Source organism: Bos indicus x Bos taurus, chromosome 29 (assembly GCF_003369695.1).
Source record: "Bos indicus x Bos taurus breed Angus x Brahman F1 hybrid chromosome 29, Bos_hybrid_MaternalHap_v2.0, whole genome shotgun sequence".
Lineage (NCBI taxonomy): Eukaryota > Metazoa > Chordata > Mammalia > Artiodactyla > Bovidae > Bos > Bos indicus x Bos taurus.
The window spans coordinates 10872363-10898694 of record NC_040104.1 but is presented as its reverse complement, the minus strand read 5'-3'; the positions used below and the strand labels follow the sequence as shown (position 1 = coordinate 10898694).

Here is a 26332-nt window from a genome sequence, read left to right as displayed (position 1 = left end):
CTCCTGATTCCTGAGCCCGCCCGAGGCCTCCTTAAGAAGGTGGTGTCGGCCAAGGAGGGGCCGGTGAGGGCGAGTCTGGCAGCAGTGGGTGGAGAGGGGTGTTTTCTGGCTCCTCCTCCCCCTCCCCCCTCCTCCTGCATTCCAGGAAGGTAGCCGGAAGCTGAGTGTCAGGGAGGCCCTTCCAGCAAGCCCCCTCCCTGCAGGGGAGGGACCAGTGGGTGGGGGAGGACTGGTCAGAGGCTGCCCCAGCATTCCTAGCTCTGCTCCAGCACCCACCCATGCAGATTCAGCTTCCTGGGACCCGGCCAGGAGCACTCTGGGACCACTCCCCTCACTCCCACGGAAGGCCAACAAGGGCTGAGAGCATGGCTCACCATCAGCTCACTTTGGACTTGCTGGGACTGGGCAGGGTGTCTGGGACTTGCCTTCTCACAGCTAGTCCAGCCTCCTGGAGTTGGGGGTCCCTGGCTTTGTGGGGTTGTTGGCGTGAAGCCCTCAGGGCTGGGGCAAGGAGCTGTCCAACCAATGTAGTGGCTAAAGGATCCTTTGAGACCCTATCTGGGTGGCGGGGAGAGGTCTTTGGATGTCCAGCCCTATGGCCTGGTGAAGACCCCCCCCCCATTCCTACAGCCATACTTCTCAGGTCAGCCCTGCCACCCCAAATCCCAAGGCCAGGAAGTTGGCACCTGAGGTCCACCCCAGTGTGGTCCAGGCACTTTCTGGGTGTTTCCTGGGTGGTCAGGCAGATGAGCGGAGCCCAGGGAGGGAGATGCAGTGAGCCCTGCATCTTCCCGTAGATGTTAGCCGGGCCCAAAGGCCTCTCCAAGTTTGGAAACTTTCTCCCTGCCCAGCTTCCTCCAGGCAGGCCTGGGCATCAGGGGCACTGCTTGTGCCTGGGGACCTGGGGGAAGGCGGGCCACCAGTCTCCCCGTGTCCTACCCCCTGGAGATCCCCTGAAGAGCCCAGACCTAGAACACCTTCCCAGCAACAGATGGGTAAACTGAGGCTGAGTCCAGGCTGCCCAGAGAGCCCCCTCCCCACGGGGCAGAAGTCAGGATGAGGATGTCTGGGGGCTTGAGTAAGTTGGTGGGCAGGGGCTGGGCCCATGCAGAGCCGGCGCCTGGTTCCACCGTTTCCATGGCAACCAGCTGTCAGACACAGTGAGGCTCCACAGACGCATCCCCTCTCACCCTGTCTCCCTGGAGGGAGGGGGCCTTTGGGCAGCGTTCTGGGAAGAAGCCAAGTGTGGTGAGGGGCTGTCAGGCCCCCTCGTCAGGAGCTCACTCCCGTCCTAGGGTCTTGCCCAGCCTCCCCCATCCCCGGGGCGCAGTGGTCCCAGGCACGTAAGGGAGGAATATTGGCCGAGGCATTGTCACACCAGAGCTCAGATCCTCCTGGGGGCTCAGTTTCCATTTCTGAGAAGTGGGAGCAATCCCGAGAGAGGTTTGAGGATGGGGGCACCAGGTAGGAAATTGGCTTGGGGACACAGGCCACAGACGGGACAGGCGAGGCAGGCCTGGCTGGGGGCCCTCGGTCGAGTGTCCTCGCCTGCCCCCAGGCCCATGCTCACCTACCGCGTGGACGCCGACAAAGGCTTCAACTTTTCGGTGGGCGACGACGCCTTCGTGTGCCAGAAGAAGAACCACTTCCAGGTGACGGCGTACATCGGCATGCTGGGCGAGCCCAAGTACGTCAAGACGCCCGAAGGCCTCAAGCCCCTGGACTGCTTCTACCTGAAGCTGCACGGAGTGAAGGCAGGTCTGGGGCTTGGCAGTGAGGGTGGGCAGGAGGCCGGGGGAGCCGAACGAGCCCGGGGCCAGGTGAGTGTGTCCTGAGGAGACTCCTGGGGGCTGAGTTCAGCCCCCCTCCCCACCTGAACCCCCGTGCCCGCCCCTTAGGGGTCATGCCCCCAGCCCTCTGCTCAGTTCTGCTTCCCGTTTCCTTCTCTACCCTGTGACCCCAAGTCTGTGTGCCCAGCCAGGACCCCGTTCCTGACCCTGCTGTCAGCTGCCTCACTACAGCACCCCAAAATGAGTTCCCTGCAAACTCACCCTCCCCACGCTCTCCTCTCCGGGAATGGGGCTCTGGGGCCCTGGTTGCCCAAGCCATGAATCTGGGACCTGCTTGCCCACCTCTCACTGCGCACTAGGCCCCGCTCTCTCTCCTGGAACTTTCCACAACCTGGTCCCCTCCTCTCCTCCCCGAACCTCTGCCCAGACCAGGCTGGCCCCCTCCTTATCTGACCACCCACAGCCGGACTCCTGTTTGACTTGAGACACAGGTGGGCCCGACATTCCCCATTCAAGGCCCTCAGGACCCCGTCTCCCCCATCCACCCCAGCAAGGCCCTGACTGCTAGGCTGAGCTGGCAGAGGCTTTTGGGACCCCCATCCTCACCCCGGCCCTGGTTTGCTGTGCCCGGTCACAGCCCCTGCCTCCCCCCAGGCAGCTCCTTCTCTGGGACGCCCTCTGAACCCCACTGCCTGCCTCCTCCCCTGGCTGACCACTCCTTGACCTTCACCGTTCACTCTGCTGCCTCCTCGGGGACACCTGCCCTGAGGCCCATTTTGACTTGAGGCCCCTCCCTGTCCAGCACCTCCACGGTGGTGGTGGTTGATTTTGAGCCCGCGAGTTCCCTGATGGCCTGGCCGCGTGTGTCTCCTTCCGTGTCATGAGTAGGGCCTGGCATTGCCGTGGCTCAGCCGGTGCTCTGGAGGGCTTGAGAGGCCTGGGAGTGGGATGGGTTCTGGGGAGTGTGGTTTTGGGTGTGACTGGGTGTTTGTGAATGGGCTTCCCAGGTCACTCAGCAGTGAAAAATCAGCAGGGCAGGAGCCACAGGAGACACGGGTTCGATCCCTGGGTCGGGAAGATCCCCTGGAGAAGGGAATGGCTACCCACTTGCCTGGAGAAGCCCGTGGACAGAGTAGCCTGCTGGACTACAGTCTTTGGGATCGCAGAGAGTCACATAGGGCGGAAGCGACTTAGCATGCATGCATGGGTGTTTGTGGACGCTGATTTGGGATGTGTTACTTGGAGATGGGTGGAGTGCGTGGGTGTGAATTGGTGGCCAGTGAAGTTGCCTGTGTGTGTGTGTGCTCACGTGTGTGCACATAGGTGGGAGAGTGGTGTGGGTGTGGGCTCATGGGAGGTGCGGCAGTGTAGGAGAAGGCACAGGAGTCTGTGGGCAGAGGGAAGGGTGGCCTCAGTTTCCTCAGGAGCTCCCGCTGCGCTGGGCCTGGGCTGAGAGGCTGAGGAGGGCAGGACCAGGTGGGGAGACCATGGGCCCTGAAGTGCCCTTGGCCTCTGCTCCTCCCCCAGTTGGAGGCCCTGAACCAGTCCATCAACATCGAGCAGTCGCAGTCGGACCGAAGCAAGCGGCCCTTCAACCCCGTCTCGTGAGTGTCTGAGCCGTGGCGGGGGAGGTCCCCAGGAGGGCTCCCCTGGCAGGAGCCAAGGAGGGCCAAAGGCACCCACAACATGCCCCTCCCACACATTCCTGACCCCGGGGCCCCTCCATGGCCTGGCTCTCCGCAGCCCCTCTTCCCTGGCCCCTGAGTACCCTGCCCCTCCTCTGCAGGGTCAATCTGCCCCCCGAACAGGTCACGAAAGTGACTGTGGGGAGGCTGCACTTCAGCGAGACCACTGCCAACAACATGCGCAAGAAGGGCAAGCCCAACCCCGACCAGAGGTGAGCGGGCTGCGTCCCTGCCCCGGAGCCCCTCCATTTCTGAACACCAGGGGCTGGAGGGTGTCTCCCCGACTCCACCCCCACCCCCGCCCGCGCCCGCCCGTAGCATGCCAGGAACGGAGTCCCAGAGATTGACCCACTTCCCAAATGAGGGACCTGGGTCTCAGAGCCTTTCACCACTTACCGATAGGAGAGCGGAAGCTGGCTTCCTATCTGCTTCCGCCCCCTAGTGGACACTCAGGTTCCTTCTCTGCAGTGCGTGCTTAGTCGCTTCAGTCGTGTCTGACTCTGTGCGACCCCGTGGACTGTAGCCCTCACCTCCCACCCCAGGCTCCTCTGTCCATGGGGATTCTCCAGGCAAGAATACTGGAGTGGGTTGCCATTCCCTCCTCCAGGGGGTCTTCCCGACCCAGAGGTCGAACCCACATCTCTCTGTCTCCTGCAGGGGCAGGCGGGTTCTTTACCACTAAAGCCACCTGGGAAGCCCCTCCTCTGTCGGGTGGGGTGGTCATGCTCTCCTCCCGGGTGCCGGGAGCCTGGGAGAGATGACCAAGTGCACTGTACATCTGACCCAGGAAGGCTGGTGGAGGTGGGAGGGGAATGGGGCGGGACCCTGGGCGCCTCTGAGACCCTCTTGTGTCCAGGTACTTCATGCTGGTGGTGGCCCTCCAGGCCCACGCACAAAATCAGAACTACACACTGGCCGCCCAGATCTCAGAGCGCATCATCGTCCGGGTGAGGGCCACCTCCCCCAAAGGGCTGAGAGTCCTCCCTAGACCTGGGAGAAACAGCACCCAGGAGAAAAACAGGGTCTTCAGGGGTCAGGAGCTGGAGTGCTGATCCTGTGTGGCCCTGGGCAAGGTTCCCACCTTCTCAGGGCCAGTATCTCCTTCACAATTAAGTGTGGAGGTGGCCAGGACCCGGTTGGTGGCTTTTCTGAAAGTTGCAGCCATGGGAGGACAGTTTAAATTGGGCATGGGGGTGTGAGGAGCTCCGGCTGGAGCTGGAGGGGTGGCTGTGGGGTTTCCCCCTTTCCCAGGGCGCTGTGCGTCCCCCAACCCCCAGGACTGATCCAGCCCCAACTCCTGCCAGGCCTCCAATCCAGGCCAGTTTGAGAGTGATAGCGAGGTGCTGTGGCAGCGGGCGCAGGTGCCGGACACGGTCTTCCACCATGGCCGTGTAGGCATCAACACGGACCGGCCCGATGAGGCGCTGGTGGTGCACGGCAACGTCAAGGTCATGGGCTCGCTCATGCACCCCTCGGACCTGCGGGCGAAGGAGCACGTGCAGGAGGTGGGGGCAGGACCGGGGGCGGGGACTCCCTAAGCGGGGAGGAGCCGATGGCTGGGGCGGGGCTATCTTGTGGGCGGGGCTCCAGGGAAAGGCCTTGGAGGAGGTTGGCCCTGGGTCTCTGGATCCCCCACACTGGTGGTAGCAGGGTCTACCCCCTCCACACTCCTGCCACCGGATGGGCCCAGGAGGGGAGAGGTTCAGTTGGGCCCTGGCTCCCGCGCAGGTGGACACCACCGAGCAGCTGAAGAGGATCTCGCGCATGCGGCTGGTGCACTACAGGTACAAGCCGGAGTTTGCCGCCACTGCCGGCATCGAAGCCGCTGCGCCAGAAACGGGTAAAGATCTAGGGGCTGGGATCTGGCATCTGGTAACCCCGCCCCTGTCCCTGTCCTCTGGGAACTCTGCTTCCAAGAACCCCTTTCCTCGACTCATGGAACCCCGCCCCTGGGAATCCCGGCCCTCTGGGAGACCTTTCCCCTCGCCCTGAGCCCCTGCACTTTGACACTGGACGTCTGGCACTTGTGGTGCCGGGATCCCCGCTCCTCTTCCCTGCATGAATCTTGCCTTTATTCTCCTGGATCTCTGTCCCCTTTCCCTTGTGGTCCTTACTTCTGAGAATCTGCCCCTACCCGCACCTACCCCTCGGAACCCCACACCTTGGTCCCTGGAACTGCCACCCTGCTCCAGGGCTCCCTGGATCTCAGATCTCTAGCTCCCAGAATTTCACCCTCACCAGTCCCAGCCCCTGCCTACATTATGGTGCTGTGGGCACACCTTCCTCCAACACACACTTGGCTTGTCCCTCCCCAGGTGTCATCGCTCAGGAGGTGAAGGAGATCCTGCCCGAGGCCGTGAAGGACACGGGAGACGTGGTCTTTGCCAATGGGAAAACCATAGAGAACTTCCTGGTGGTGAACAAGGTCTCTGGGTGGGGGAACTGGAAGGAGCCCAAGAGGCAGAAGGGTGGACCAGCTGGAGGGCATTCAGCACCACCCCCATAGAGACAGGGCACTGAAGTGCAGAGAGTCGGAGCGTCCCCTCGCTCCAGTCTTCCCTCATGCTGCTTCTAGAACCCACTCCCCACCCCACAGGGAGAGGTGGAGGTGGGAGATGAGGACTTGGCCAGTCTGTGGCTGTGTGATCAAGGGCAAGAGGAACCTCACGAGAGTCATCTTCCTCTCCTGCAAAAGGAAGGAAACGATCGTTACAGCTGAGAACGTCTCATGTTGTTTTGTTGTTCAGTGGCTCAGTCATGTCCGACTCTTTGTGACCCATGGACTGCAGCACTTCAGGCTTCCCTGTCCTTCGCCATCTCCCAGAATTTGCTCAAATTCATGTCCATTGAGTCGGTGATGCAATCCAGCCATCTCATCCTCTGTCATAGGGTTATGGCAAAGTTTAAACACGTGGTTTGTTGAGGATGATGTTTGTAACTTTCCTGGCATGACGCTGGGTGCCAGTGAGCATGTCCTAGGTCTTGGCCTCTGCTGAAGTCTTAGACACTGCGTCCATCAAAGGGGGAGATGGAGGCGAGAGGCTCTGAGGACCACGGGTTCTGAACACGGGTGGGGAAAGGTGCAGAGGTGGGATGGTGTTCAGAGGCAGGAACAGGGAGCAGGGAACAGGGAACAGGGGGAGCTGAGGCTGGACGAGAGGTGAGGCTGGCCTGGGTGGGGCTTCGAGGGCTCCCTCCTGCTCCCCATGGGCCCATGGCCTGGGGCCCCCAGGGGCTGACTGTGCCCTCGACACTGGCCATCGCCTGCGGCAGGAGCGCATCTTCATGGAGAACGTGGGTGCCGTGAAGGAGCTGTGCAAGCTGACGGACAACCTGGAGACGCGCATCGACGAGCTGGAGCGCTGGAGCCACAAGCTGGCCAAGCTGCGGCGTCTCGACAGCCTCAAGTCCACCGGCAGCTCGGGCGCCTTCAGGTGGGGGCGCAGGCCGGGGGAGGGCCTGACCCCCTTCCCAGGGGCACCTCTGACCTGGTCCTCTTGCTGCAGCCATGCAGGGAGCCAGTTCAGCCGGGCAGGCAGCGTCCCCCACAAGAAGAGGCCCCCCAAGGTGGCCAGCAAGGTGAGGGTGGGCAGGATGGGGGGCAGGCAGGATGGGGCCTCCCCATCCTCATGGAGCCTTTCCAGCTGGTGCCTCTCCCAGCTCACTGATTAGAAGCACTTCCTCATCCCTCCCCTCCCCACCTTCTAGCTCCCCCAGCTCCCGGTTCCTCTTCCCGCCCCCTCTGCCTGCTAGGGGGATGAGTAGCCTTTGTCCCCCACCTCCAGCAGAGCCCACGGTGGGCGAGACCACGGGCTCCCTAAGTCTGGGCCTTTGTCCCCTTTCCTCCTGGTCCTCAGTCATCATCTGTGGTCCCAGACCAGGCCTGCATCAGCCAGCGCTTCCTGCAGGGAACCATCGTGGCCCTGGTGGTGGTCATGGCCTTCAGGTGACTGGTCCTCCAGACTCTGGGGGTGGCTGGCTTGGGGCATCGGGCTGCCTGCAGGCCTGGGCCTGGGGGAGCAGGAGGCCGTGGCCTGGGAGATGAAGTGGCTGAGCTCTCGGGGAAGGAGCGGGGGGCTGCCTCATCCTGTCTCCTCCTCCCCCCGAGACTGGGGAGACCCACATACAGCCATCCCTTTGGGAGCCTGTCCCCTGGGACCAAAAACCACAGGCCCCCATGCTGGGGAGAGGGCACTGGTCCATGGCTCTGGCTCTAACAACAGCCCTTTCCTGCGGCCCCCAGCGTGGTGTCCATGTCCACATTGTACGTGCTGAGCCTGCGCACCGAGGAGGATCTGGTGGAAAGTGATGGGTATGTCCCTGGAGGCCTGGCTGCCAGCTGTCACCAGGCCAGGTGGCGCTTGGGTGGGCGGCTAGAGTCAGAGGAGCCCTGGAAAATGTCTCCTGTAAAGGGGGCTCCACCTCAAAATCTGACCCCACCGGGGGTTTGTGGGGGGGTGCAGTGGGGGGTCAGAAGGTCCCCTGGTTTGGCGGGGGAAGCAGCTGCTTCGCTGTCCTGCTGAAGCTGGTATTGCTTCTCCAGGTAGCTGGGTCTCCACGGGGCCCAGGTCAGAGCAGGGGGTGGGGGAAGGAGGGCCAGGGTGGGGCCTTGGGCTCTTCTGCCCACTGTTACCCTCAGCCCTTGGGCCATCTCTGATCGTGTCTTCTCTCTCTCTCCTCCCTGTGCCTGCGCCCCCGTTTCCTCTCTGCCGCCCTTAGCTCTTTTGCCGTGTCTACTTCCTGTCTTCTGGCCCTGCTCCGGCCCCAGCACCCTGGGGGGAGCGAGGCCATGTGCCCATGGTACGTGTCTGGACCAAGCCCTCTCCCTGCTGCCTCCTTTCTGCCTTCCCTGTCCATCTCCTCGCGTCTCTCCCACTTCTCTGCGACTCCCAGCCCAGGCTCGCCCAGCCCCTCTGAGCTCAGCCCACCCTTCCCCAGCAGGTCCAGCCAGAGCTTTGGGACCACTCAGCTCCGACAGTCCCCCGTGACCACTGGGGTGCTGGGCCCGCAGCCCTCTCTGCTGCTGGGTGCGTGCCGGGGGTGGGTTTGGAGTGGGTAGGACGGGGAGCGGTGCGTGTGTCCTGGGTGGGGAGCTGTGCTGACCCGTCCGGCTCACACAGCCTCTGGTTTCCTCAGGTACCACTGGCCCGACCCGCTCAGCCCCAGCTCCGGCACTCCGCACCTTGGACCTGTGCTCTACCCACCCCTGCCCCGTCATTTGCTGCTCCTCGCCCAGCCCCACTCCCTCCACCGACCCTAGTCTGGGCCCCAGCTTTAATCCCGGTCGTGGTCTCAGCCCTAGTCCCAGCCCCACCACCAACCGCTCAGGTATGGCTCGCCTGGGGCCCAGGGTTTGGCTTGAGGGGTTTTTACATGAGGCCTAAGAAAGGCCCCAAGGACCCATTAGTGGGAGAGTTTGATCTCCTGGAGCCCAAATAAGGTTCTGGAAAAATATTGAGACCAAGAGACAGAGGGGAGTGACCTGGAGTCCCGTGGGGCCCTCGAGACAGCTGGATAGGAGGCTGCCCACGCCCTCCTCTCAGCCTGGGCCTGTCTTTCTCCACAGGCCCCAGCCAGATGGCCCTGCTGCCGGTCACCAACATCAGAGCCAAGTCCTGGGGCCTGTCAGCCAATGGCATTGGCTACTTCAAGCATCCAAAGAGCTCGAACCCCATGGCCAGCCCTGTGGTCCCCTTTCCTGGGGGCCAGGGCAAAGCCAAGAATGGCCCCAGCCTTGGTCTCCATGGCCGGGGCCGCCGAGCGGTTCCCGAGCCTGGCCTGAGCCCTGCTCAGCCCACTCAGGCCTGGGGCCAGCCAGGTACCTGCCCTACCCTCTGCCCAGTTCAGCCCAGCCTTGCCGGGCTCACTGGCCAGGACCCGTTTCAGCCCATCACCAGACTCCCTGTGTGCAGAGTTGGTCCACATTCACTGCACGTGACTGAGTCCCAGGAATCCGGCCAGGCTGATTCTGTAGCCTTGTATCAATGGCCTTGGTTAATCCTCAGAACACTCCCGTGAGAACAGAATCATCCCCATTGTTCACACGAGGAGATGGAAACTTGGGTGAAGTGACTTCCTAGGATCATACAGCCTGTTAGTGGCAGAGATGGAATTTGATCCCATGTCTGCCTGGCTCCTTCTGTGTCACCCTGCCAGGGCAAGGAGGGTGCTGTGGTCCCCCCAGTTTTCCAAACCTCAAACTTTTGATTTTAACAAAGCTAGAGAACCCTTTACTGTATTCATTTTCAAACTGGGTGTCTCCGAACTTCCCCCACCCTCCACCCCAGGCTGCCTAGGAGGTTGAAGGGGAGGCTGAGAACCTTCCTGGTTTCAACCAGGCACCTCTGGCTCTAGGTACAGGGCCTCTTCATCAACTTTCATTTGATGGGTTTTGTGGCTTAAAGAAAAAAAAAAAAAAAGCTTCAAAACTGCTTTGCTGAGATTGAAGTTCAAAGTGATGGGGAAACCCCACGAGGTAGATGCTCACCAGGCACCATTTCCTGGGTCCCTGCTCTGTGGCTGGCTCTGTACAGGGCACCCAGGGGTGATGGAGACGGATGAGCCCTGCCCCCGAGGGCTCACAGACACGAACAGCAGTGTGGCAAGGCTCCCCTCACCTGTCCTGAGGGGACACAGAGGCGGCTTGGCGACTGGGGAGGGCACGGAATCTGGACTGAGGTGGGGATTCATCAGGGGAGGTGTCCCTGAAGGAGGTGACATGGAAGTTGAGTCCCTGAAGGACAGCGGGGCCCTGATTTGTGTGTGGGAATACTCCTACCATGGCTGATTTCAAGCTGCCAACTTGACATCCCTGAGCCCCGAGTTGGGGAGAAATGTGTGCAGTCAGGAGCAGAGTCCTAAAGAGTGGGCTCCTGGACGCTCCTGGCAGGGGGTGTGGAAGACCCGTCCCTGCTCCTGGGTGTTCTGGGTCTGTCAAGGAGGCAGACCTCGGGCTCATGGAAACTGGAGAGTCCTGGGGCTGCTGGGGAAGGTGGTGGTGTGACCTCAGTCTAAGTGGGAGCTGGAAAGAATAATCTGAAAGTTATTCATGCTAAAGTGTGAATGACTGATCCAAGCCAAGCAAGATTTGACTCCTCCTCATTTGTGTCCTGACTTGTCACTCTCCTTCCTGCCCCAACAGCCTCTCTCCTTGCAGACCCAGTGCCATCCCTGACCTCCATCCAGGTGTTGGAGAATTCGATGCCCATTACTTCCCAGTACTGCACTTCAGAGGATGCCTGCAGGTGGGTTTGGCTGCCTCCCTATACGCCCCCAGGACAGGTTCCCTTGGGTGACATGAGGCCAGGGGAGAGGATCTTGCTGCCCTCAGAGAGGAAGTTCCCTCACAAGGCGGGGCAGCCCCTTCCAGGCCCTCGAAGGGCTCCCCTCTAGTCTGGAGGATGAGGAATTGATGGGCGTTAGGGGCGGGGTGGCAGGGTGCCCTTGGGCTGAGGAGCCAGCTTGGCCCTTTCAGGCCTGGAAACGTCACCTACCACATCCCGGTCAGCAGCAGCACCCCCCTGCACCTCCGCCTGACCCTGCAGATGAAGTGAGTGCCGGCCTGGGGGATGGGGGCGTGGTGGTCCCAGCGACCTGGGGGAGGTCGGGGGGAGCTGAGGGGGCTGCTGGCTCTCCTGCCCGCTCTGTGCTTCACTGGCTTTGTGACCCAGCAGTCTCCAGGCCTCAGTTCCTCATCTGTGAAATGGGCTGTGAAGAGCGTGTGGGACGGGGGATGGGAAGGGGCTTGTAGCCATCAAGGGCCTTGACAGATGTGCCTCGTTGACTGGCCAAGAGGATTCAGTGGCCAGTTTCTGTGGGGAGAGGGAGGCCGAGTGGAGGGCTGGCTGGGAGGGGCCTGGGGTGGAGGAGCTCAGAACCCCAGTTCCCCACTGACTGGGCCTTCCCCAGCTCCTCGTCCCCGTGTCCGTGGTGCTGTGCAGCCTGATGTCAAAGGAGGAGCCGTGTGAAGAGGGGGGCTTTCTACAGAGCCTTCACGCCCACCAGGACACCCAGGTAAGGGGCGACTGGGAACTCGTGGGCCAGCCAGGCCGGAGCTTCCTCTCCCCGGCACAACTGAGCCCCCAAGTAGGTGAGGAGCGGGAGCCAGGGTTAGAGCAAAGGCATCTTCACAAGGGACCCTTTGGGACCTGGGCCTGTGCCCCAGGGAGGGGTTGTGTACGCACCCCTCCATGGCGAGTGTCTCCCGGCCCTGCCCTGCCCAAGGCCTAGCCTGAGGTGAGCACAGTGGAGGAGACAGAGGGCGTCCTGGGAGCCCGGCAGGGAGAGCTGACCTTGTTGGGTTGCAGGGTCAGGGTGCCTGCCTGCAGGTCATGCTTGATTAAGACAAGACCTGAAGGACGATGTGGGATCAGCCAGGGGAAGGAAAGGGGACAGCGTCCCAGGAGTCGGGGAACAGCATGTACAGCGGCGGGGCCACCAGGGAGGGCATGGTGCGCCGGGAGAGTTGGAAGCACGGCGAGGGTCGTGCCTCAGAGGAGCTGGGAAGGAGGCTGGACCTCAGGCTCGGGCAGGGGCGGTGACTCAGTCCCATCTGTTGACTTTGGAAGGTTTGGGCTGGGTGGAGGGGGCTGCCTCATGGTCTGGGAACCAGGCGGCTGGGACCCAGTCACTGTCCGGCTCCTCTATGGCCACATGATGCTCAGCACAAGTTAAGGCAGTTTCTCCTCGCCGACTTGTGTGTTTATTCAATCAATATTTCTTGGGGCCTCCCCTGTCCCCGCCCCTGGGCTGGGCCCAGCTGAGGGGAGCCAGAGATGGGGTAGAAACAGACCTCGCCTTCCAAGAACGCAGTCCCTCGCCAACAAGAAAAGAGGTGCAGAAGTAGCTGGCATAGAGGATGGAGTGCTGAGAGCCCTAAGGAGGCTCAGGCCCCAGGGCCTGGCAGACAGGGGAGAGCAGAGAGGGGTGAGCCCCAGCTCGGCCACATGTCGCCATGGGAGTTTAGGCAGATAACTCAGCAGTGTCCTCACCTGTAAGCAGCACCTCCTCAGCGGCGTGTAGCCAGGACGAGCTTAGTGAGACACTCTCATGGGCCCGGAGCACCGTGGTGAGAGGGGAGGCAGTGAGACAGGAGGCCGTGGGCCCTCAGTGCTGGGTAGAGCATGCAGATGGTGGCCCCTACTGCTCCCCAAAGCAGAACATGTGCACTCCAGCCTCTCCTGATTTCTGCTTCTCACCTCTTGTGGCTCAGTTGGTAAAGAATCTGCCTGCAATGTGAAAGACCTGGGTTTGATCCCTGGGTTGGGAAGATCCCCTGGAGAAGGGAAAGGCTTCCCATTCCAATATTCTGGCCTGGAGGAGTCCTTGGACTGTACAGTCCGTGGGGTCACAGAGTCGGACATGACTGAGTGACTTGCACTTTCCTTTGTAAAACCTGCTACAGAGCCCGGGGCTGTGATGGCCATGGCGAGGGATGCAGGTTGGGACCGGGTGGGGGTGGGGGGCTGTGCCACTGTCCTGACCCCTCTTCCCCTCCCTCCCCAGGGCACCTCCCACCAGTGGCCAGTAACCATCCTGTCCTTCCGCAGATTCACCTACCACTTCCGGGTGGCATTGCTGGTGAGCAGGGCTCCCCGCCTCCCGGAGACATTCACTGTGGGGCTTGAGGGAGAAGTGGGCGGGGGGCATTGAAAAGCACACGGTGGGACCTGGGGCAGAGTCAGGCAATGACGTCAGCAGGGGGCCTGCCTCCTGCCTGACTCTGGAGCCACTTCACTGGTTCCTCCTGCCCTTCCACCCAGGGTCAGGCCAACTGCAGCGCGGAGGCCCCGGTCCAGCCGGCCACGGACTACTACTTCCACTTCTACCGCCTGTGTGACTGAGCTGCCCTCTGGAGGCAGTGCCACACCAGGGCCCGGGGGTTCCCGGGCACCCCTGCCACACTGGATGCAATGGTGTTACACTGGAGCCCGCCGCTGGCACTTCTTTGGAGACTGAGCCGGCCTGGCCCTCCCCGCGCCTGGTGAAACTGGAAGTCCTCACACTGGAGCTGCTGTTCCCGCTGGCGGCACCCCCACACCACGGACGGAGCTGGAGAGAGACCTGCCGAGCCAATTCACGTCTATGCAGACATGGCCGATGCAGGCCTGGCGATGTCAGTGCCCAGAGGTGGGGGAAGCTGTGACTCTGTCCAGAGCCCACCCTCCCTGCCTCCCCTTCTGCCACTGGGAGCCGTCCCTTTTTGGGGAGAGAACCTGTCCGCCTTTGGTACTGCCGGGGACTTGGCACGAGCCCTCAGAAACCTGGCCGAGTCAAGAGTCGGTGGAGGGCGGACAGCCCTCTCTCAAAGCTGCTCCCTGGGGAGGGTTAGGGAGCAGACGTTTTAGGGTTTGACTGTTACTGGACTCGGACTTCTAAGCTTTAAGCGTGGCCCAGGAGGTCTCTTCTCCCTGGAAGAGCTTGGCTCCAAGAGCTCCCAGGGCAGCTGAAGCCAGCCCTGGATGGGCTGGCAATTGACCATGTGCCTTCTATACACTCAGTGCCTGGCTGAACCAGGGGCGGGGCCAGTGGGCCAGGTAAGCCTTGGATCCTAGAACCTAGAGTATCCCAAAGGGAAGCTCCCTGTGCAGCCACACAGCCTGGGCTCCAAGGAGCTTCCACTGGTCTCTGAGCAGAGGAGCAGGAATCCCTGCAAGGCAGCAGGCTGGTCTTGGCTGGTGGATGAGTGGATGCAAGTAGCTTTTGCTGTTATTAATGAAGTAATTACTAAAATGCACTTAAACCAGGGCAGGAGTAGAAGAATGGAGATGGAGAGTCCCGAGTGGGCCAGAGCTCTGGGGGACTCTTGAAAGGCAGGGCCCTGGCTCTGATCCGTCCCTGGGAGCCTCGAGACACCCTCCCCACTCTGACCAACAGGACGGGCCTCTGCCCCCGCCCCTGTCTGCTGGTGGCCTCACCTTCCCAGGTCAAGGGCCCCATGCTGGGCTCAGCCAACCAGGCTGGGGGCCCTGTGCTCAGCAGTAGGCCCCAGTTCTGCCCATCCTCTCTGGAGCAGTGGGTTTGGGTTACTGAAGCCTTTTCTCAAGTGCCAACGTTAACCTTTCTTAGTGGATATCTAGAGCCTTCTGAGGCCACAGCCAGGCTCATGGAAGGAGTGGAAATCACTGCACAGTGTCTGCCGAGGGTTCAGAAATGTGGACAGAACTGCCGTCCTCGCCTGGTGATGTTCTGCTGCCTCTTTGGGAGCCAGGCCTTGCCCCTCCTGCCTCTCATTCTCAGCTTTGAGTGGGAGCCTTTCAGTGGAGACCTGAATCCTAAAGAAGCCTAGGAACCATGGACCCCATTCTGCTACGGATACCAAGCACTTGTCCACACTGGCAAGATGGGGGGTAGCCAGGATACCTCACCTCCCAGCCCCTCCGCAGTGGGATTCCACGCCCTTCGTCTGACATAGGAATTAGACAGTTCTCCACACCACTGCTTCCCTGGTAGCTCAGTTGGTAAAGAATCTGCCTGCAATGCAGGAGACCCCCTGTTCGATTCCTGGGTCAGGAAGGTCCGCTGGAAAAGGGATAGCTACCCACTCCAGTATTCTTGGGCTTCCCTGGTGGCTCAGCTAGTAAAGAATCCACCTGCAATGTGGGAGACCTGGGTTCAATCCCTGGGTTTGGAAGATCCCCTGGAGAAGGGAATGGCTACCTACCCACTCCAGGATTCTGGCCTGGAGAATTCCTTGGACTGTATAGTCCATGGGATCAGAGTCGGACATGACTGAGCAACTTTCAGTTCACCACACCACACAGGTGGCTGAGCCTCACTTAGCACTACTGTTCTTCCCCCACTGCGGGAACCCTCCATAAATGCCATAAACCTGCCGAGCCTTGCCCCTTGTGACAGGTTTCTAGGGCTTCCTGAGTGGGGCTGCAGGTTTCTTGGACCACAGTCCCTTAACTGGAGTTAAAGTACTTAAACTGGAAAGTGACCCTCCACTGCCCCCTGGAGCCACCTGGACACAGCATTGCCCTAATCTGGTTAGCAGCTGGCTGTTTCCATGCCTGGGGAGGGGATCCTTTGTGTGGAGGCTGGGGCCAAGTGGGGCTCCAAGCTGCTCAAGGGTGGGGGGTGGGGTGGGCGGGGGGTCAACCTTGGACCAAAGTTGCCTTAAGCCCAGGGAGGCAAAAGGGTTTCAGGAAAGGCCAGTGGGCCACCTGCTGGAGGCTGACAGCTGCCCAGCAGGTGCTGCTGACTGGGTGTCTTGGCTGTATCCCCTACCCGTGGTCCAGCAACCCACCCCTCCCTTCCTCTCTCCCGTTTGGCATTTACTCTGGTAGCCATTGGGCTAATCTCCCCAAGCTTCAAGCTGTATATAGGGCCTCTGAATGCACAAGCACCCCCGTCCACGTTACAGCCTCCAAGAAAGCTTGCATGTGCATAGCGCACCCCCTCCCTCCCACATAACTGCCCCCCACCATCCTTCCCCTGAGCTCTGACTCGTATTTATCGTACCAACTCTGACTCGAGCGGGCAGAGGGAAGCGGCCCCAGGCTGCTTGCTTCCTGTCCCCTGTTCTTTTCTGAAATAAATATACGTATATAAATAAATGTATAAATACTGCTTTGTATCTGAGCTTGCTTCCTGTCTTCTTGAAATTGTTCCGGGGCAGGATGGGGTAGGGGGAAGATGGGGTCATTTGTGGGGCTGGGACCATGTGAAGCCCCTGAGCCTGATAGATGCTCTGTACCCCATTATCCCTCGTAGCTTCAGGCCTGGGAATAGGATGCGGTAGCCCCTCCCCCTAGTCACACCCCACGGATCTACTGCTGCCCGGCCTGGGATAGAAGGAGCCACCTTAGGGACAAGCTGAGCCTTTCAAGGGTCCCTGGCTACACTGAGGAAGGGACTGGCCCTGGGACAGACTTAACTGGTGTGGGTTCCTAAGGAAGTTTACTCTAGAAGCCGCAGAAGAGGGCAGGCTCAGTCCCTTCCTGTCCACAGGAAGCCCTCAATTCTAAGGATAAGACAGTCCCCACATTCCCCTTCTAGGCAGAGCGCAGGGCTTCCCAGCCACAGGAACTATCTGGGAGGCAGCAGAGACACAGGAAGGGGAGGGACTGGGGAACCCTGGGTCCCAGCACCAGACAGGATGTCACATCTGCCTTTATTGTAGCAACAGGTGGGACACTTCCAGCCACAGTAAAAAAAGAAAAAAAAATTAATTTACAAAAGCAGGGATTCAGTGAAGCTGCCCAGTTGGAACCTGAAAGAGAAGGGTATCAGAATGAGAGCAGGGACCCATCTTTCCATCAGCTTCCCTCACACAGCCCCTCCACTAAGTGACTAAACATCAGCCAAAATTTATCTTCAATGACTGAGAACGCTGAAACCGACTAAAATGGAACTCCTGGCAGCAAGTCCCGGATCCTGGCCCCCCGCCTGGCCACTTGCTGATGGCTCCCCAGCCACTGTGCGTGATGTGTAAGAACAGAGATGGAACCACATGAAGCCTGTGCCCACAGCCCAAGGCAGAATATTCCAGCGCCAGACCCAGGTCAGACAATGTGGAGACCTCAGATCTGACACAGGTCCCACTTGGCTCAGATTCCCATCAGGGGACAGGGAAAGAAGCCCACGTGTCTGGTGTCCCTGTCCTTTCTGCTCAGTCTGTCTCCATTAGCCAAGGGGTCACGCAGCCCAAGGACCCCGATGTGGGGGTGCCGAGGTTTCTCCAGCATCCCACCTTGTCACCGCTCTTACCCTTGGGAGCTCATATGTAGATGCCGACCCAGAGCAGCAGGAAGAGGACTCCAAAGCCCATGAAGAGGGAGGCCACCAGGGAGATGAGGAGCTCTTTGTAGATATCCCGGGTGTATTTGGTGGACGTGACCTCATAACTGGCAGGGTGATTAAGGAGAAGCAAAGGGGTGGACTATGCAGGGCAGGGAACCCAACCAAGGCATCTCTGGGAGAAAGGCATGGGCTGAGAGCTTTCCAGGAGGCTGGTCTGGCTCTGTGCAGCTGGGCAGAGGGGTCCAAGAGATGACCTAGACCCTGGCGCTCCTACTGTTGGGGCCCGTGTCAGGCAACCAGGAGAGACTCCACCTTGAAGCCTGTCATCCATCTTAAAGACAGGATATGAACCCTGCCCAGGAAGAGAGGAAACCACTGCTAGTGTGAACCAGGTCTGGAGACTTCCCTTCCCGCAGACGGCAAACGGAGATTACAGTAAGGTCAGGCGACCCCTGTTAGATTAACCATGGAGACATCCCCCCTTGATGTATAATCACTGTCCCCCCCACCACCACCAACCTTAATTGTCTGTTCTCCTAGCACCTACTTATTGTAAAACTCAATCATGTACAACAAAGGGATTGCTAACATGTAACCAGTCAAGTAGTAGGGGGTATAAAGCTGGGCCTCTCAGAAACATCAGGGTCCTTGCTGGGAACCGATTCCGCTTGGACCCGCTGGAGTAATAAGCTGTGTTCCACTGTCGAGTGTCCTCCAAGGTGTGCTTTGTAACTCCGATTCCACAACATACTTCCACCACCCAAAGTCACACAGCTAACAATCAGCAAAGCAGGGACTAGCCCTCTGATCTCGACACCTGAGTATATCGCTCCTTTTAACACTTTCCAACTTCAGGTTCCTGTGCCCAGTCTCCAGTCCAGCCAGGCCCTCTGCTTACTATGAAACCTGAAGAGCAAACTGAGCTCACCAGAACTTGGAAAATAAGGCCACAGCCTGACTTGGGATGTCAATGGCCCCTAGCCCTTCAATTCCTGACTGTCCTGCTTCATGCCAGAACAAAAGTGGCTGGGTGCATGTACCCAGTGTAGTTCCTCCCTCCAGTTCCCCCATCACTAACTCTGGCCCACTGGCTGCTCAATCAAAGGATACACGAAGAACCAGGCGGTGAAGAACATGCCAATGGCCAGCAGCACGACGGTCAGGTGGGGAAAGACAGCCGGGTTCACGGGGCTGGTGTATCTGCTCATGGCCTCAAGTTCCTAGGGGAAGGCGTGAGATCAGAGCCACTGAAGAATCCCAAGACTTCAACCTGGGAGGATACGGGGTGATCGGAGCCTCATGCTGCTGTGACTGCAAGAAGCTTATTTCAGCCTGGGAGACAGGGACATCCTTCCTGGTTCCTTTGACAGAACCACTGTTAAATGATACCTTTTGGGAATGACAACGATTATGTTGACATCTTAAACTAAGGTGGTACTTTGTCTTTCCAGTAGGAGATGAGAAGGGCAGCTAAGAGTCAGAAGCTGAGACACACAAGGGGACTGATTGGCTACAGATCAATAGTCCGTAACATTTTTTGGTTTTGGCTGCACCGTGCAGTTTGTGGGATTTTAGTTTCCTGACCAGGGAATCGAACCTGCGTTCCCTGCATTGAAAGCACAGAGTCTTAACCACTTGACTGCGGGGGAAGTCTGGTCCTCACCATTGTCTGAGGCCACTGATCATCATGGGAATAAAAAAAAAAAAAACATGATGAAAGGTCTGGACTCTTTGCCTGGGACAAATGACACACAAGAAAAAGTCTGTGGGAGGTGTGAGTCCCTTCACTGTTCACCTGAAACTATCATAACATTTTTCTTTAATTGGTTATACCCCAATACAAAATAAAGTGCTTTTTTTTTTTTTTTTTAAAGAAAAAGTTTGCTTATGATTTTAGGAGCTTTATGGACCCATGTCTGTAGACAACAAGCTCAGAATCCGCACTGAAAGGCAGACTCTGAACTGGTACCCAGGCCTCAACTTCTAATTCTCTATTCTTCCCACTACACAATTAAGGAATCTTGGGATCTGCAAACAAAAGACATAAGTCAAAATTCTAACTCTACTAAATACCATGAATCTCAGTGATTATAATATCTCTCTCACAAGGTTGATGTATGATTTAAGACAAACGTCATAGCATCTAACTCACTGCCTGGCATAGAGTAGTTGCTCAATAGGTGTTTGTTTCCTTCCCAAGGTTAGAGGGAAGATCATGAGCTAATGCTTGTGAAAGAGGGCTGTAAAAGTAAAGTTCCGTACAAATGTTAATTTCCATTGTCACCCACCAGCCAATGTTTAAATCTAGAACATAACAACTCTAGACAAGTAAACTGAGCCCATTGTTCTAAGAGACACTGGAATTCAAATCAGTAAACATTTATGCACCCCCCATAAACGATAAAGACAATCGCTGCCATTGACTGAGCCTCCAATTGCAGGCCCCGTGTTTGGCACTGGGAATACAAAGATGAATAGACATCATCCCAGGGCTCTAGGCACGTCAGATGGTGGTCACTAGGAGGCGTGGCAGATAACAAAGAAGTCCATGACACGTGGCAAGAGGGCTGTACACAGGTTGTGGGGGGCTCCCAGGACAGAGGGGGCAAGTGCCCGAGACAGTTGGAAGTGCTTCACCAAGAAGGTGACTTTTGCCCAGGGCTGGGTAGTATGAGTACGAGTTTCGCAGCTGGGAGAAACTTGTCAGATAAAGGTAACAGTTTGACCACAGGTAACAGAGCTAAATGCTGGAAGGTATTAAAAAATGCACCCACACTCCTCATCCTTATAAATCGCGAGATCAGAAGCCCAGTGCGATCAAAACCTTACCTAAGGAGTCGGCCCCTTCCCCGCCCCTCAGTCCAAATCGAAGGATCCAGGGTCCTCCCGCCCTCTAGACCTCGGGCACCTGACGCCTCTGTGAGAGAAACAGACACAGGACGGACCCCGGGGGTCCCCAGAGCCCTGTCCTGAACTTCCCTCAACCTTCTCACCATTTTGCCGGGCACAGGATAATCCGCCACTCCGCTACCGGAAGAACACGTCGGCAGGAGCAGGCGCGCTGTTCAACCGGAAGGGGAAATGCAGTCACGCGGATGGCATTGTGGGGCTTGTAGTCCCGTGGTTTCGGGTATGGTGGGATCTGGGGCCTTCAGGAGCCCGGGGTGGAGTAGGGGCAAGCAGTGGAGAAGGGTAGGGTCAGGTCGCAGAGCAGGTCCGTCCGCCCTGGCGGGACTGATTGCCGTGAGAGAAGCTGGCCGAGGGGGCTGGGGCCTGTACTACACTTCCCAGGAGGCTTCGCGCCGCGGCAGGTCACGTGACGGGAGCGCGGGCTTTGGAAGGCGGTGAAGCGAAAGGGTACCAGAGACCGGTGCTGAAGCTTCGGGGTAGAGGCGGGAGTCGGGCTGAGTTTTGTTCTGGGCCACCCGGGAGCATCCCAGAGGCCAGGTGAGACCCTTGGGAAGCGTCTCCGAGAGCGTCGGGCCCGTTTTGCGCCGGCTTTTGGGGAAGGCGGGCGGCTGCCGTGCGCTGGGCGGAGCGAGCGCGGGATTCAGACGGGCCCGCCACTTTGCAGCTGTGAGTCCCAGGCCAGTCCCTTAATCTCTGAGCCTCTTTCTTCATTTGTAGAAAGAGGATAACTCCCACCTCATGAGGTCGCTGTACATTGTGACTGAACTCCTGAAGGAGATACGTTTTTGACCTGCACTTGTTCATATCCCTTTCCTCCCTGCCAGTCGTATCCCAGCCTTTGTCTTAGGTTCCCTCGTTCTAGCAAAGCTTGAGGCACGAACCAAAGGATCGAGTGGGTTCTGCTGGGGGAACGTTTATAAACACCTAATGTTTGTCAGAGGTTTTCGTTTGATATCTCAGTTAACCCTGGCAGTAATTCTGCAAGGCAAGCGTGGTTATCATCATACTTGGTAGATGAGAAAACCAATCCTAAATGGCTTAGTAATGTCACACGCTTGGAGAAGGCAGTGGCACCCCACTCCAGTATTCTTGCCTGAAAAATCCCATGGACGGAGGAGCCTGGTAGGCTGCAGTCCATGAGGTCGCTAAGAGTCGGACACGACTGAGCAACTTCACTTTGACTTTTCACTTTAATGCATTGGAGAAGGAAGTGGCAACCCACTCCAATATTCTTGCCTGGAGAATCCCAGGGACGGGGGAGCCTGGTGGGCTGCCGTCTATGGGGTCGCACAGAGTCGGACACGACTGAAGCGACTTAGCAGCAGCAGCAGCAATGTCACACGCTAAGTGACTTAGTGATCACTGTTACCCAGGTGGTAAATAATGGTGCCTAGATTCAAGGCCACTGCCATTCACAGAGGAACTAAGATGAGATAGACCTTGAAGAAAAGGGCTGCAGAATGGTGGGAGGAGGGTACAGCTGAGCAGAGTGAGACAAGGCAGTCTTATCCCAGCCTTTGTCTTAGGTTCCCAGACTGTAAAGGTAAGTTAGTGTGTTGGACACACCACCAGTGGGTACATGATGACTTTAAGAGGCACCCCCCAAATCCTTTTTTAAAAAATATTTATTGGCGGCTGTGGCGCATGTGGGATTTTAGTTCCCCAACCAGGAATCAAACCTGTGCCCTCTGCATTGGGAGCACAAAGTTTTAACGATTGGACTTCCAGGGAAGTTCCCTCGAATCCTTTTGAATGTTTATGCGTTTAACAGGTAGTAAAATATAACTGATAAAGCACAGGTATTATTGCTTAAGATGAATTCTCTTTTCCAATTTAGTTTTTAGAAAATGGTGTCCATATAAAGAAAATTTTAAGTGAATGAAAGTATAGGTTTTCATGGGAAGTTGCACAGAATTGTGAGGGTGGTTTAAGCCTAACTAAGTTTGGAAGATACTGTCCTAGGAGATATTTTGTTAAGGAGTCAGAACCACAGAACTGTGGTACTGGGCTAAGTGACTGTAACGTCTCTGGATCAGGACTCAGGGTGAAGAAGGAGCTGTGGCGTTCACATTTCAGACTTAGTGGTGGAGAGAAAATACAAAGGGAAAGACTTAAAACATCATGACAGAAGTAGAAACTCTTTGAAGTGCTGAGCAGATGCTGAAGAGAGATTAGAGAAGTGTTGTGAAAACCACATTACCCTCACACAGATGTTATTCCTGCCAGTTCTTCAAAGCTGCTATGTTGCCCAGAGAAACAGAACAAATAGGATCTAGAATATGGATATATGGGAAGACTGACTTTAAGGAATTGGTTCAGGTGATTGTAGGTGTTGGAAAGTTGAAAATTGTAGGTCATGTCCACAGGCTGGAGGCTCAGGTAGGAGTTGATGACTGGTCTTGAGGCAGGATTTCTTTGTGAAACTCATTTTTGTGCTTACAGCCTTTTGGCTGATTTGATGAGGCCCTCCCACACTGTGGACTTCCCTGCTGGCTCAGGTGATAAAGAATCTGCCTGCAGTGCGGGAGCCCCAGGCTTGATCCCTTGGTCAGGAAGATCCCCTCTTGCCTGGAGAATTCCGTGGACATAGGAGTCTGGTGTTGCAAAGAGTTGGACATGACAGCGTGACTAACATTTTCACTTTGCCTCAATGTGGAATGAAGTCTCCTTTTCTTAAAGTCAACTGATATAGATGTTAACCACATCCACAAAATACCTGCACAGCAACACCTGCATTAATGTTTGATTAAATAATTGGATATTGTGGCCTTGACAAATTGACATAGAACTAACCCTCAGAGCTGCTGAGAGGAGGTGAGCTGGAGGAGTGAGTTGGGAATAAAGATCCAAAGGAGGAACAGATGTGTTGTTCATGAATTGGCAAGAAGAGAGATACTCCTAAGTTTGTTTACCACTTTAGACATTTGGTTGCCTTTTTATCTGCCTTGTCTCACCTTTGTGTAACCAGGATTTGCGTGTCGTTTAGGAGGCAGTTCTGCCATCACGGTCCCTGGACTCCTCAAGCTGGCCCTGGCCTCCTCCTCTGGCCTTGCTGTAGCCCTTTTTGCATGCTAGCCCTGTTTCTGCCTTAGCCACAAAACTTTTAAGTTCCTCAAGGACTTGAACGTCTTATCTTATCCTCTCAGCATGTGGTTTAGTTCTTGATACTCAGGAATCCTTAGTATTAACTGAGTGGACTACTGTTAATTGAGTAGACTTTCTTGCTGTACATTTCTTGATGACTTGGTGTCCTTTTGTTGTGCTAAATTTGTTTAGCCGAAGGCATGACGTTGATGACATAGCGCCCCTGGTAACCCTCCTGCATCCTTTAAGTACCTCCTTGTCATACCCACCTTTTCTTTTTTAGTTGTCCCTCCTGTATTGCTATGGGAATTCAAGGACTGGCCAAACTGATCGCTGATGTGGCCCCCAGTGCCATCCGGGAGAATGACATCAAGAGCTACTTTGGCCGCAAGGTGGCCATTGATGCTTCCATGAGCATTTATCAGTTCCTGATAGCTGTTCGCCAAGGCGGGGACGTGCTGCAGAATGAGGAGGGGGAGACCACCAGCCACCTGATGGGCATGTTCTACCGCACCATCCGCATGATGGAGAATGGCATCAAGCCCGTGTACGTCTTTGATGGCAAGCCACCGCAGCTCAAGTCCGGGGAGCTGGCCAAACGCAGCGAGCGGCGGGCCGAGGCTGAGAAGCAGCTGCAGGAGGCTCAGGCCGCCGGGGCTGAGGCGGAGGTGGAAAAGTTTACGAAGCGGCTGGTGAAGGTCACCAAGCAACACAATGACGAGTGCAAGCATCTCCTGAGCCTCATGGGCATCCCGTACCTCGACGCACCCAGTGAGGCGGAGGCTAGCTGTGCGGCCCTGGTGAAGGCTGGCAAAGTCTACGCCGCGGCCACAGAGGACATGGATTGCCTGACGTTCGGCAGCCCGGTGCTCATGCGGCACCTGACTGCCAGTGAGGCCAAGAAGCTGCCCATCCAGGAGTTCCACCTGAGCCGGATCCTGCAGGAGCTGGGCCTCAACCAGGAGCAGTTTGTGGATCTGTGCATCCTGCTGGGTAGTGACTACTGTGAGAGCATCCGGGGCATCGGGCCCAAGCGGGCCGTGGACCTCATCCAGAAGCACAAGAGCATCGAGGAGATTGTGCGGCGGCTGGACCCCAACAAGTACCCCGTGCCGGAAAACTGGCTCCACAAGGAGGCTCAGCAGCTCTTCCTGGAGCCTGAGGTGCTGGACCCAGAGTCTGTGGAGCTGAAGTGGAGCGAGCCCAATGAAGAAGAGCTCATCAAGTTCATGTGTGGGGAGAAGCAGTTCTCCGAGGAGCGAATCCGCAGTGGGGTCAGGCGGCTGAGCAAGAGCCGCCAGGGCAGCACCCAGGGCCGCCTGGATGATTTCTTTAAGGTGACCGGCTCCCTCTCTTCCGCCAAGCGCAAGGAGCCAGAGCCCAAGGGAGCCGCTAAGAAGAAGGCAAAGACTGGGGCAGCAGGGAAGTTCAAAAGAGGAAAATAAACGGGTTTCCCTTCACGCTACCTCTGTGACCCCAGGATGTTTGCCACTACCTGCTAGAGCTGGCGCTGGAGAAACCTTCATGGGGGTGGGGAGGGGCTTTCATTGCTTCCCTGGCACCACCCTGCTCAATAGTGCTTTTCCCATTGTTACTTGATCTCATGGCAGGAACGCCACAGAGGTACGTCATTGTCTTCTTTTTTAGCTCAGGAAAGTATGTCAGGCTCAAGCCGCCTCTCAGGCAATTTAATGGACACTGAATCCATTGTTACATGAAAGCAACAAGTTTTGAAGAAGAGAGGGAGATAAATGGTAGAGATGAAAGAGTGGGGATGATTTCCTGCCTGGCCAACCTGGTGGCTAGTGGGAGGTGACCGTGGAACCAGACTGCTGCTCTCTCTGGCTCAGCCTTGACCCGCCCCAAAGAGTAGCCATCAGGCAGATGCATTGTCTTAAACAGATGGGAAGAGCTGCTGAGAAGTAAGATAGGCAGAGAGCCAGAGTCCCTGGAGTTGGCAACAAGGGTTTGATTACCAGCTTTGTATCCTGGGGTGGGTAGAAACTTGAACTTGCTATGAAATTTCATAGGCATAAGGTGGTGGAGTGGTTCTCACGGCCTTCCTGAAGCATTTGAGTTGAAACTTTGGGATAAGATGCTGTTTTCGTGTGCTGTTTTTTTAAGGTATGAGAAGAAAAGATTCAATAAAATTATAAAAAGTAACCAGAATGTCCTGTTCTTTGAGAACATTCGAAGACACCCCAAGTGCCCCAGGCTTCAGGCAATATAAAATGTTCTTTTCACTCCAAGGTAACATGTTAGAATTACACATTATTAACAGATGATTTGAGAGTGGCCAGAAGATGGCACCAGGCTCCACAGGATGGCCAAGGCAGCATTGGAGGTCCTTTAGCCATGAAGCCTGGTTTACCTTGCTGGGAAAGGAGTTTTAATAAATTGAATGAATTTCTAGTTTTGCACCTACTGTGTGAGATAAAGGAGCTCCTTTCAGAAATCCTCACAATTTAGATCAACTACATCATAGCATCCAGGCATTTACTTTACCAGTTTATAAATCATGAAAGCTGTCATTCAAAAATCACTTATTTCCTCCATGACTTAAATTTCAGGTTACTCTTCTTCATAGAGTTGGAATGTTGTGGTTCTTTTTTTTTTTTTTCACCAACATAACTTTTATGAATAAAACATACCCTCAGTAAAACAACATTGTAATTCAGTTATACTTGAATAAAATTTTTTAAAAACAGTAACACAACATTGTGATTATACTTAAGTAAAAAATGAATCAAAAAATATATCTGGATAGGTGTGATGTGATATCTATTGTGATTTTGATTTGCACTTCTCCCATGATTAGTGAGGTTGAGAACATTTTCATTTATTGCTTCACCATTTTTACTTAATTTTGGGGAGATGTCTGTTCAGTTATTTGGTCCATTATTAAACTGGATTATTAGCTCTTTTTTGGAACTTGATTTATAGTTATTTCTTAGTCCTTTTTCAGTCATATGGTTTTAAAATTTTCTTCCCATTCTGTTATGACTGTTGAAGAGACTTCTTTCCCATTGTGGAGTCTTAGAACCTTGGTGAAGATGATTGTGCCAGTATATATGAGTTTATCTGAGGGCTCTATTCTGGCCCATAGGTCTAGCTGCC

The 26332-nt window shown here is 56.6% G+C and overlaps 3 protein-coding genes across 12 annotated transcripts in view; 2 read left to right on the top strand and 1 right to left on the bottom strand.

Annotated features, from left to right (window-relative positions):
• The window catches only part of MYRF (myelin regulatory factor), a 33387-nt gene extending 19166 nt beyond the window's left edge, over positions 1–14221 (top strand). For 2 of the 10 annotated variants that reach the window (XR_003509472.1, XR_003509480.1), the window contains 20 exons: positions 1559–1754; positions 3318–3394; positions 3577–3687; positions 4332–4422; positions 4780–4980; positions 5204–5315; positions 5791–5900; positions 6749–6909; positions 6982–7054; positions 7333–7421; positions 7719–7787; positions 8195–8275; positions 8414–8502; positions 8612–8803; positions 9042–9293; positions 10617–10719; positions 10950–11024; positions 11384–11488; positions 12980–13054; positions 13237–13352. Coding sequence is in view for 1 of the 10 variants with exons in the window: in XM_027532908.1 (XP_027388709.1) it covers positions 1559–1754; positions 3318–3394; positions 3577–3687; positions 4332–4422; positions 4780–4980; positions 5204–5315; positions 5791–5900; positions 6749–6909; positions 6982–7054; positions 7333–7421; positions 7719–7787; positions 8195–8275; positions 8417–8502; positions 8612–8803; positions 9042–9293; positions 10617–10719; positions 10950–11024; positions 11163–11172; positions 11384–11488; positions 12980–13054; positions 13237–13317 (2350 nt within the window). In the remaining 9 variants the exon portion in view is untranslated. Of the gene's footprint in view, positions 1–1558; positions 1755–3317; positions 3395–3576; positions 3688–4331; positions 4423–4779; positions 4981–5203; positions 5316–5790; positions 5901–6748; positions 6910–6981; positions 7055–7332; positions 7422–7718; positions 7788–8194; positions 8276–8413; positions 8503–8611; positions 8804–9041; positions 9294–10616; positions 10720–10949; positions 11025–11162; positions 11173–11383; positions 11489–12979; positions 13055–13236 lie in introns of those variants that run through there. The other 8 variants (XM_027532908.1, XR_003509473.1, XR_003509475.1 and 5 more) reach the window with 8 other exon arrangements.
• A 2352-nt stretch (positions 14222–16573) lies between these two features.
• TMEM258 (transmembrane protein 258) lies at positions 16574–20315 on the bottom strand. The gene is made up of 4 exons (XM_027532907.1): positions 20215–20315; positions 18332–18441; positions 17189–17325; positions 16574–16691 (listed from the first exon to the last, which is right to left on the bottom strand). The coding sequence occupies exons 1-3, from the start codon at positions 20215–20217 to the stop codon at positions 17199–17201; spliced, it is 240 nt and encodes a 79-aa protein (XP_027388708.1). The 5' UTR covers positions 20218–20315; the 3' UTR covers positions 16574–16691; positions 17189–17198.
• A 216-nt stretch (positions 20316–20531) lies between these two features.
• FEN1 (flap structure-specific endonuclease 1) lies at positions 20532–25378 on the top strand. The gene is made up of 2 exons (XM_027532906.1): positions 20532–20668; positions 23499–25378. The coding sequence occupies exon 2, from the start codon at positions 23518–23520 to the stop codon at positions 24658–24660; it is 1143 nt and encodes a 380-aa protein (XP_027388707.1). The 5' UTR covers positions 20532–20668; positions 23499–23517; the 3' UTR covers positions 24661–25378.
• Positions 25379–26332: the final 954 nt, after the last annotated feature.